Genomic DNA, 11426 nt, shown 5'->3' with positions numbered 1-11426 from the left:
GGTCATTTCTCGGCCCTTGAGCATGGCGCTTATGAACAGGGTATACAGGCGCAATCCAAAGACATCTACTAAGTGGTTAACTGGCTGCACGTTATTGGATCAGAACATTGGTCCAGAGGGTGTCGCCATCTAGAGGCCCTGACGCTGAACTGGTCCCCTGTGGAGTGTATAAGTGGAGTCCTGGGATTGTGTGAATTCTGCATGACTAAGATCCTCCTGCCCAAGATCCATCTGAGGAAGCCCCGCCTGCAGAGACCAGTCCCAGGTAACAGCATCAGCCCCCAGACCCTTCGTCCAAATATACAGACATCAGTACTCACATGTATAACAGGGCCATGTATAAGTCTGGTTTCTCCTAATGTAGCAGAGAGGCCTTTGGGCAGCACGTACCTTGGCACCCCTAAATGGTACCCAATGCTTGGAGAATCTCCCCATTGACCGTGTGTGTATGACCTTCCTTGCAGTTGGGTGTAGTGTGGAGTGTATTGTGCGGTACAGTTGGATATATTTTCATTATAAGGCTGGTATATTATTCCACTTGTATATATTGTATAGCACAATCGGCATACTGTTTTGTACAGTCAGATGTATTGTTCATATAGTCTAGTACGTATTACACTGTATAATCTGATGTATTGTTCCTGGGGTGTGTTGTGCAGGACACAGTGGGGTGTTTGTGCCATACAGGCTGGGGTATTATTCTGTACTAATGACGGTATTGTACAACTATTTGCATTGTTCAGGACAGTCGATGGTATTTTCTAGAATAATAGATTGTATTATCTGGTACAGTCAGGTATATTGTACTATTTTATACCAGTGAGTGTACTTTTGTAAGCAGGCGGGTGTCTTGGTCTGTACAGTCCATTGTCGTTGTATTGTCCGGTACAGTCTGGTTTATTATTCAGAACAGTCAGTTGTATAATTCTTTATAGTCAGGTGTACTGTATTTCAGTTCCGTTCTGTGAATTACTCTGTGCGGTACAGTCAGGTAGATTTCAGTGTATTGTGTGGTCAGGTGTTTTACACTACAGTGGTGTGTTGTGCTCTTTACAGTTGGATGTATTGTAACGTACAGTCAGGTATATTGTGGGTATATTATTCTGAACAGTCAGATGTATTGTTCTGTATATTGAGGTGTATTGAGCAGCACAGTGACTGTATTGTATAGTTAGTACACTTGAATTCAATGTGTCATAAGGTCAGGTGTTTTATTCTGCAAAGTGGTAGGCATGAAGTCAGGTGTATTGATCTGTACACTGAGATGTATTGGAAAGTCAGGTGTAGTATTCTAGTATGTTAGGTGTATTATACAGTACAGCAGTGTGTAGTATTGTGTACAGTTAGGTATATTGCACAATACAACAGTCTGTAGTATTGTGTACAGTTAGATATGTTGTACAGTACAGCAGTGTGTAGTATTGTGTACAGTTAGTATATAGTTAGGTATATTGTACAGTACAGCAATGTGTAGTATTGTGTACAGTTAGGTGTATTATACAGTACAGCAGTGTGTAGTTTCATGTACAGTAAGATATGTTGTATAGTTAGGTGTATTGCTCATTACATGTAGGAGCATTGTACATAGTACAAGCAGATGTAACATCTGGAGAAATGGGTTGTATTCTGCTGTATGGTTTGGTGTATTGTTCTATACAGTTGGGTACCTTTCATTCAGTTCACTGTATTGTGTTACAGCATCAGTTATATTGTCTAGTACAGTAGGCCGGGTTGTATGGCACAGTCTGGTATTATATACACTAAGTATATATTGTCTGGTATTCTGGTGTATTATTTTATAGTATTGTGTATTATTCAGTTGGTTATTTTCTGGACAGTGGGGTGTATTATAGTCAGATACATTTTGCAGCACAGTAGGGTGTAGTTCTGTTTAGTGGTACAGTCCAATCAGTCCAAAAGTGTGAAATATGCTGTATACTGAGGTGTATTGTGTGGTATACAGTTAGGTACATTTTGAAGTACATTAGGATGTATTATTTAGTGTTACAGTCCAGTCAGGTACAATAGTGTGTAGTATGGTGTATTCTTTGGTGCAGTCGGAGGTCTTGTACAATACATTAGTGTCTAGCATTCAGTACAGCAGGTTGTATTGTATGGTACAGTCAGAGGTCTTGCACAATACAATAGAGTGTAGTATTTGGTACAACGGGGTGTATTGTGTGGTACAGTCGGAGGTATTGTACAGTATATTAGTGTGTAGTATTAGGTACAGCAGGGTGTATTGTATGGTACAGTCGGAGGTATTGTACTGTATATTAGTGTGTAGTGTTCGGTACAATGGGGTGTACTGGGTGGTACAGTCGGAGGTATTGTACAGGGTGCCTTCTCAGGATGGCTTGGTTCCTGGTATGACAGTAGATGACAGCGGGTCACATCACCATAGTTGGGTCTTCTCAGATACGTGAGGACTCTTCTGCAGTCACATCTGCCCACTCCTTCACCCCTCCATACGGCTGGCATCCTGTCATCATATAATCGCCTGTCTGCTGTCAGCAGTCATGGATTCACTGGCAGCCGGCGTACCCTGGGGACCTGCCCGGGGCCTGGATTATGTGTCATTATGATGTCCAGGTATGTGTACCAGGGACAGGAAACCACCTGCTGAGCACAATCTGCTGACAGATCACAATTAAAAACTTCCATCCACCAAACAAGGGGCTGACAACAGCATAGAATAATGACAATATAACTGCGGGTCACATGACTACACCTGCAGGGTACATGGGCACCTCCTGACATAACACACCGTACCTATATTAATCGGCTGATATAACACCCCGACCAATAGTGATATAGAGCGTCCATTCCAGAGACGTCAATCAATGAGAGCCCTTTACGGGGTGATTGGCAAATATTATATTGCTGCATAAGTGGGAGTAGCCTATATGAAGCTATATATATATTTAAACCCCATATAATATCTCACCTATATGTCTTATAACAGTCATTTACAGTTTATTACCCTGGTTTAGTAATTTTCTATATTTCACTTCTATGTAATTCCTCTATACAGTCTTGGATCTTGAGCTCTCAGCTTTGTACACGGAGGACGAGAACATTATTAGGAAACACCAGCCATTGTTAATGGAGTCCTGACCCAAGGCTTCAATCGTCCTTTGGTTTCCCAGTATAATGTACTGGTATACACAGTAGCTTTATATGGCAGAATATTACATGCCTCAAAATCCTATATACAATATACAGAGCTGTGAATACTAATGAACCGGTGACCAGGTGAGGGACCTGAAAACCGGGAGACTCCCGGCAAACCCAGGTGACTTGACATGTCCACCATTCTAATAAAGCCAGACCAAAAGTTAAGAGAAGAACATCGTCCACCCCCCGGGAATACTCCGGCTTTACCTATCAGGATATAATAACCACCTGGTCCTTACAAGGTCTTAACATACAGTAAATCCGACCTCAGGTGAAGAAGATCCCAACAGGGCATTATTTATCACCAAAAACTAGGCCAAAATGGAAAATTCATGTGTGATAACCAAGTGTGGCGCCCCCTGTATAGTAATAGCCCGACCTCCTGGTTTTCTTTATGACTTTTTATCCATCTCTCACATCGTTCTGGAGGAATTTTGGCCGACTCTTCTTTACAATGCCTCTTTTGGTCATTGAAGTCTGTTCATATTGGTTATGCTCAGCTCTTTTAAGGTCCGGCCACAGCATTTCCATTGTGGTGAGGTCTTGACTGTGACTGGGTCGTTCCAACCCTCCATGTGACCCTGGCTGGGCCATTACAACCCTCCATGTGACCCTGGCTGGGCCATTACAACCCTCCATGTGACCCTGGCTGAGCCATTACAACTCTCCATGTGACCCTGGCTGAGCCATTACAACCCTCCATGTGACCCTGGCTGAGCCATTACAACTCTCCATGTCACTGGCTGGGCCATTACAACCCTCCATGTGACTCTGGCCGGGCCATTACAACCCTCCATGTGACCCTGGCTGAGCCATTACAACCCTCCATGTGACCCTGGCTGAGCCATTACAACCCTCCATGTGACCCTGGCTGAGCCATTACAACTCTCCATGTCACTGGCTGGGCCATTACAACCCTCCATGTGACTCTGGCCGGGTCATTACAACCCTCCATGTGACCCTGGCTGAGCCATTACAACCCTCCATGTGACCCTGGCTGAACCATTACAACCCTCCATGTGACCCTGGCTGAGCCATTACAACTCTCCATGTCACTGGCTGGGCCATTACAACCCTCCATGTGACTCTGGCCGGGCCATTACAACCCTCCATGTGACCCTGGCTGAGCCATTACAACCCTCCATGTGACCCTGGCTGAACCATTACAACCCTCCATGTGACTCTGGCTGAGCCATTACAACCCTCCATGTGACCCTGGCTGAGCCATTACAACCCTCCATGTGACCCTGGCTGAACCATTACAACCCTCCATGTGACTCTGGCTGAGCCATTACAACCCTCCATGTGACCCTGGCTGGGCCATTACAACCCTCCATGTGACCCTGGCTGAGCCATTACAACTCTCCATGTCACTGGCTGGGCCATTACAACCCTCCATGTGACCCTGGCTGAGCCATTACAACCCTCCATGTGACTCCGGCTGGGCCATTACAACCCTCCATGTGACCCTGGCTGAGCCATTACAACCCTCCATGTGACTCTGGCTGGGCCATTACAACCCTCCATGTGACCCTGGCTGGGCCATTACAACCCTCCATGTGACCCTGGCTGGGCCATTACAACCCTCCATGTGACCCTGGCTGGGCCATTACAACCCTCCATGTGACCCTGGCTGGGCCATTACAACCCTCCATGTGACCCTGGCTGGGCCATTACAACCCTCCATGTGACTCTGGCTGGGCCATTACAACCCTCCATGTGATTCTGGCTGGGCCGTTACAACCTAAAATGTGACTCTGGCTGGGCCATTACAACCCTCCATGTGACTGGCCATTACAATATTCCATGTGACCCTGGCTGGGGTGCTATAACTCTCCATGTGACTTATAACACTGCGGTTCTTCTCTTTCTTGGCCATTGTGTTGTAGATGTGCTGCTGTGCTTGGGGTCTGTATCCTGTCACATCACCCAGTTTGGGCCCAGCTGTATCTCTTGTATAGACGGCTTCACATCTGACTCTGCTTTACTATACAAAATAGTTCATGGTCCAGTCAGTGACTACAAGGTGTCTGGGACCTGTGACTGCAGAACAAGCCAAATCCTCACCCTCCACCACCGGGCAGGACAATAAGTATGAGCTGTTTGTTCTCATATGATGGTTTAGTTCATGTTCATGTCAATTTCTCCAATCTATAGGGAGACCTGGGATGTCCGAGTGACAGGACTCATAACCCTCGCTATACTCTCCTCGCCTCAGGATGGGACCTTCACTGACCTTCTTACCATAATCTTCAGGACAGTCAGACTGTGTCCTTCCTCTGAAGGTAAGAGCCCTGGCAGTGAACCCACAAATCCAATAGTGTCCCCCTGTTATATACATGTCCATGTGTATGTTTGGGGCGTCCAGGATCCCTCAAAGTGACAGTGGTTTCTCCAGCTTTGAGTCCTTCAGTTCAGTCCACATGTGATGGTTCTCGGCCTAAGGACTGGAGGCCTCAGAGCTGTAGCCACTGCTCTCGGCCCATTTACTGTGTCTGACCCCCCGTTCCCCATGGCTTCCTCCCTCAGTGCAAAAGCTGAGGCCTGGGGTTCTCATTCTATTCTAGGTGTCGGTTACATGGCCACTTTGGCTACGACATGTCCCGTGACCAAAGATCAGAGTAGCGATGCCTCCATTTGCATAGTTGCAGTGATGTTGGGGTGTAGTGAGGGGGCGGACAGGGTGCAGATGTTGAGTGAGACCCCCTGCAGGTGCGGTCTGGTGGGGTCAGTGACTGGTGTACTCTCTCCGTGCAGACCCTGCAGTGCTGACCATGCTCTGGTGCCCTCCGATCCTGCTCTCCACCTTGTGTTGGGTCCTGTTCATCTTCCAGACTCCAGTAACAGGTGATTATTCCTTTTATACTGTTTCTGATTTTTCATATCTTATTCTCCAGTCACATCCAGAGCTGCAATCACAATTCTGCCAGTTGCCCTTGCAAACAGACAGTGCTTTAATGTCACCTTCAATTCAGGTGTGACGTAACTGAGCTATGACCTCATGGTCATCTAAGATCTCACAATGCACTGATCTCTGGTGACAAGAAACCGACGAAATAGCGGGTGGTGCTTTGGATGTGACTGGAGTAAAAGATGAGCCATGAAGTAACTCTGATCTTTGGGATGCACTTTTGTGTGAACATAAATTTGCACTAAAAATATTCCAGAAACCCCGGGAGCCCCCAGTAAAGTAGGGATCAGTGGCTTATAGCTTGTCTCCCTCGAAATGCTCTTGTTATAGGATCACGTGATCACATTCTAGTCTGTATAATATGAGTGACACCTACAGGCCTTGCCAGGTACTGCACCCCATCACACATAGTCTCTGTATCATTCAGCTCCTGGACTGTTTTTGAGATGATATTTTCCCGCCAGTTCCATCCCAAGTCATTTTTTTAAAAATATTTCTGTTATCTGTAAAACGGACTTAAAGTTTTGCAGGTTGATTTATATTATGGCGTACATCGCTGCGGTAACTGGAGGGTCAGAGGTCATGTGTGTTGTTGCTTTCCTGCAGCTGACGAGTGTGCGGAGCGGTGTGACCTGTACCACGGACACTGTGACGAGGACGGCGTGTGCAGGTGAGTGCACGGTCAGTACAGCGGGGAAGACAGAGCTCGATCTCCTGCCCCCACCTACTGTGGGCAACTTATAACAGCAATATCTCCTTAAGTGGTAAGAGACCATTAAAGGGTTATACCACTCAGTCATACGCATATCTTCTCTCAGGCTAAAAATTGAACATAAATCATACCCCAACACAGTCCACGTACCCCAAATACACGCTGCCACCACCTATCGCATTCAGGATCCATAGGAATCCAGTACAACCAGATACTCATTGGTCGCAGCAGTCAGACCGTAAACACAGTTAAGGCAAAGGGTCTGCAGAAAATACCCGGCCACCAATAAAGTGAACGCTTTAATACCAAAAGGTTCAGTACTTATAGAAACAAAAACAAAGAGACAAACAAGGATGACAAAACAGTTGTAAGATACAAAGGAGAAAAAACTGAAAACCTTATAAAAGTTATAGTCCTTTTGATTCCATGGAGCTTGCGAAGAATGATGGCTGCCACCCGGCTGCTGGCTGCTCCAAAGGTAACAATATCTGACTCCTGAATATATCATTTCCGACACTCCCAAAGAAGTGAATAGGAGCACGGGTTCACCCGTCTGCTATGTGACAAGCCTACATTCAGACTGGGTGCAGTGAGGGTGGATGCACAATGGGGGTAAAACACTCCCATGCTCAGGATGGGTCAGACCTCACCAACCAGGTATTTAACATGGACAGAAAATGAACTCTTTTCATGACATGACCTCTTTAAGCCCCGTCACGTACCAAGGCATTGGTGCGATGACCACCTCTGCACCTCCAATAGCTACCTGCACCCCTGGGGCAGATACAGAAGCATTAATCCCCATAGGTTGGAAATTAATCACATCCAGAGCTGCATTTACAATTCCACACCACAAGCTGCACTCCACCTAGTTTCTCTGCATTAGATTACACTACATCTCCCACAATGCAACACGGCAGAGCATCCCCTGCATAGACACTGACGGAGCAGGCCGCATGCCTAGATTAGGAGAGGATCAGATGCTCAGAACTGGAGAAAGAAGATGTTGGGGTGGGGGCTGGTGCCGGGTTATTACACCTTATCACCCATTGACCTGTGTCCTCGTTTTTGTCGGTAGGTGTGACCCCGGCTGGGACGGTCCATTCTGTGAAGACTGTGTGAGGATGCCAGGCTGCGTCCATGGTGTGTGCCACCAGCCCTGGCAGTGCATGTGTCTGAGCGGCTGGGCTGGGAAGTTCTGTGATAAGGGTGAGGTCAATGTCCTTATAATATTCAGGTCATAACGGGGATTGATGATGTCATCGGGAGCTCGGCTAGCTTTGCCACAGACTTTGCAGTTTATTCTGGTTTTCTTGTCTCCATAGATCTACACATCTGCGAGCGCTCCAGTCCCTGCCAGAATGGCGCAGAATGTATTATTACCCCGGAGGGCGATTACACCTGTAACTGCCCAGAATCCTTCCATGGCAAAAACTGTGAATTCAAGAGAGGACCCTGCGAGACAGAAGGGTAAGAATGTGACACCTCCCCCGGCATCAATACCCACAAAGCCGCCCCACAAATACCCTAGTACTGTAGCTGGCATTACTGGGCAAGGATTTGAGCCAGGATCACCCCATTAGATTGATCCACCAAATCAGTGCCAGGACTCCTCAATCAATGGTAATAATCAGAGATGAGCGAATACCATTCGATTGAGTAGATATTCGATCGAATATTAAGGTATTTGACATATTTGATTTTGATCGAATACCACGCGGTAAACGCAGTAAAAAATTGTATCCCCTCCCACCTTCCCTGGCGCTTTTTTTGCACCAATAACTGTGCAGGGGAGGTGGGACAGGAAGCAGGAAAAGGTAGGCATAAAAAAAAAAATAGGAAAAAATCATTGGCTGGCTAAATCAGGTGACCTTGGATTTATAAGAATAGTGGCAGCCATATTCGTGTCAGATGCGGTTGGGTGAGATAGGGAGAGACATCGTTGTGAGGGTCAGATAGCGATTAGCTTCTGCTAGGCAGGAAAGCTGAAGACAAAAAGGTCTTTTCACAAAAGCCCTTCCTAGGGCTCAAATTCATTACAAGTGGTATACACTATATACCTGTCCCCTAGGGGTGAGAAGAAAGCTTAATACTGTCATCACCTGTAAACATCTGAAGATACGTCAGGGTATCACAAAGGGGTGAGGACGGGGACGTGGAAATCCAGCTGGGGATCCAGGCCGCAGTCGAGCTACTGCGGATCCAAAGGCTACTGGAGAGCGGCAGCCAGCAGTGCCCTCATCGACAACGTCAAGTAGGGTACTCTGCTGACGAGGCCCAAACACCAGGAACCGATGTTACAGTGGATAGCAGATATTGCTTCCAGCGGCATTTGCATCAGCCAGTCAGCCACTACCTCCAGGCATGTAATAACACAACATTCTGCCTCTCCTGGCGATGTAGTGGCTGTGGACCCGCACCCAGCATGTCCCGTCCTCAGTGCTAATGACAAGATACAGTTCCATGTTTCTGTGCCAGCTCACAAGTTCCTTGTCCTCCTCCAACACCACCACCATAACCGTTAAAAACTAATTAAAATAACCCCAATAAGGCTCCCCCCAAGGGCCTGAAAATTAATCTTTTAGGGCTCACCCCAAGGGCTAAAAACTAAAACTCTACTGTTTAAAGGCTCAACTCACCCCAAGGGCCATAAACACTGCTGGTACAAGGCTCAACTCACCTCAAGGGCCAAAAACACTGCTGGTGCAAGGCTCAATTCTCTCAAAGGGCCAATAACTAAAACTCTGCTGCTACAAGGCTCAATTCACCCAAAGGACCTAAAACTCTGCTGGTGCAAGGCTCAACTCACTTTTTTGATGATACAAGCACTGTATGACCGCTCCACCAAGGCTCAACTGACTTCAAGGGCCTAATACTCTGCTGGTACAAGGCTCAACTCAACCCAAGGGCCTGAAGCTAAGTTTGGGAGGGCTCACCCCAGGGGCCTGAAAAGTAAATTTTATATGGCTCAGCTTAAGGGCCTCTAACTTAATTTGGAAGGGCCCACGTGAACGGCCAGAAAAGTAATTTTTGGAGGTCTTACCACATCACATACACACATACAGAAAGTTAAGGGTGGGGGCTGTTGGATTTCCCATTCATTGCCTATGCCATCCTTGATTTAAAGGGGTGCATGCTAATTTTTCTTTAGCTTTAAATTTGTGTTTCTGTCCATACTATTGTGGAGGAAAGAAGGTTTCCAAGTATTTTTCAACTTTCATAGAGGTTCTATTGAGTTCGGAAAGTGTCTAGTTGTTAGGCTGTGATGGTGGGGTAATACTGGGACTTGGGCGTGTTAGATGCCCCCAGACATGCTTCCCCTGCTGTCCCAGTTGCATTCCAGAGGTGTTGGCATCATTTCCTGGGGTGTGATAGTGGACTTGGTGACTTTCATTAGTCGAATGGTGGTTTCCCCTGAAATGAGCATTTTTCGATATTTGGTCGACTATTGAGGGTGAATATGAAACGAATATCGAATATTTCACTACTCGATCATCTCTAGTAATAATATCTTTTCCCTTGTACAGGTTTCCATGCCAGAATGGTGGGACATGCCAGGATAACGGGGGCTACGCGGAGACCTTCACATGCCGCTGTTTGGCCGGTTACGTGGGTCGACTGTGTGAGACAGATGTTGACGACTGCCTGATGCGTCCATGCGCCAATGGAGCCACCTGTATAGATGGAGTCAACCGCTTCTCGTGTGAATGCCCTCACGGCTTCCAGGGACGCTTCTGTACCGTCAATATTGATAACTGTGCTGGTCAGCCATGTCACAATGGAGGGCGATGCTACGATCGGGTCGGAGACTATGAGTGTTACTGTCCTGCTGGATATACTGGCAAGTCCTGCGAGATCCTTGTTCCCAATCCCACATGGGAATATGAGACTGGAACGTCGGCGATAGATCGGGTATCCTCAGCACCTCCAGGAAGGACAGTCAGTAGCACCAGATGGAGTCCTGGGTCCACCGAGAAACCTGGAAACTTCAAGATCTCGGTCAAGGAGGTGGTGACCCAGAGGGAACATGGACTAAGCGAACTGCAGTTAATCACCATCGCCGTGCTTGGAGTCATAACGCTCCTGGTGATCATTCTCACCGTGTTACTGGTGGTGAGACATCGAAACAGAGGAGCCTCATGTTGGTGTCATCAGCCCTTACCAGACACCAAGACTCAATATCACCAGTGTCAAGGGATGTCACTAGAGCATGGGAAGACCACAGAGTTATGAGTGGTCCTTGTACATAATGGTGGCCTCTCAATGAACTTGTCTAGGCCTAAACATGGAGATTATAAGGGGCAGAGAATCCAGGATGATGGGGGTGGTGAGAGGGGTCTCATGTCATATACATATATATGTATACAGCTGAACCACTGCCTGTCTGGTCACATGATCAGGGCACCAAGTCCCCTCTCTATGGTCTTAACAAACTCTTTCCGTCAGAGCGATACACGGTCACTTCTAGTGTGGAAAGTGACAAATCTCTGGAGGATATAAGATAAGGAGTCCATGACATCTGCACCCGGTGTCGTCCTCTCCTATAAAGTCTGAGAAACCTTGGTCTCCGACATATATAACAGAGATAACTGACAACCACTAATGGCCACCACTACTCTGCTGATA

General features: G+C 46.9%; 1 protein-coding gene across 1 annotated transcript; it reads left to right on the top strand.

The window, feature by feature from the left end:
• The first annotated feature begins 252 nt into the window (after positions 1-252).
• Positions 253-11052, top strand: DLK2 (delta like non-canonical Notch ligand 2). The gene is made up of 7 exons (XM_075267308.1): positions 253-265; positions 5335-5462; positions 5935-6024; positions 6695-6758; positions 7879-8009; positions 8126-8270; positions 10328-11052. The coding sequence occupies exons 3-7, from the start codon at positions 5952-5954 to the stop codon at positions 11031-11033; spliced, it is 1119 nt and encodes a 372-aa protein (XP_075123409.1). The 5' UTR covers positions 253-265; positions 5335-5462; positions 5935-5951; the 3' UTR covers positions 11034-11052.
• The last annotated feature ends 374 nt before the right edge of the window (positions 11053-11426 follow it).

The sequence above is a fragment of the Leptodactylus fuscus genome, chromosome 3 (assembly GCF_031893055.1).
Source record: "Leptodactylus fuscus isolate aLepFus1 chromosome 3, aLepFus1.hap2, whole genome shotgun sequence".
Taxonomy (NCBI): domain Eukaryota; kingdom Metazoa; phylum Chordata; class Amphibia; order Anura; family Leptodactylidae; genus Leptodactylus; species Leptodactylus fuscus.
The sequence above is the reverse complement of the archived record's forward strand: the minus strand, read 5'-3'. Positions and strand labels throughout refer to the sequence as shown.

Excerpts from the sequence above, each read along its gene's own strand:
- DLK2 (XM_075267308.1), top strand. The coding sequence starts at position 5,952 with ATGCTCTGGTGCCCTCCGATCCTGCTCTCCACCTTGTGTTGGGTCCTG. Across the intron at positions 6,759-7,878 it reads GACGAGGACGGCGTGTGCAG|GTGTGACCCCGGCTGGGACG; the intron begins GTGAGTGCACGG and ends TTTTGTCGGTAG. Across the intron at positions 8,271-10,327 it reads GGACCCTGCGAGACAGAAGG|GTTTCCATGCCAGAATGGTG; the intron begins GTAAGAATGTGA and ends TCCCTTGTACAG.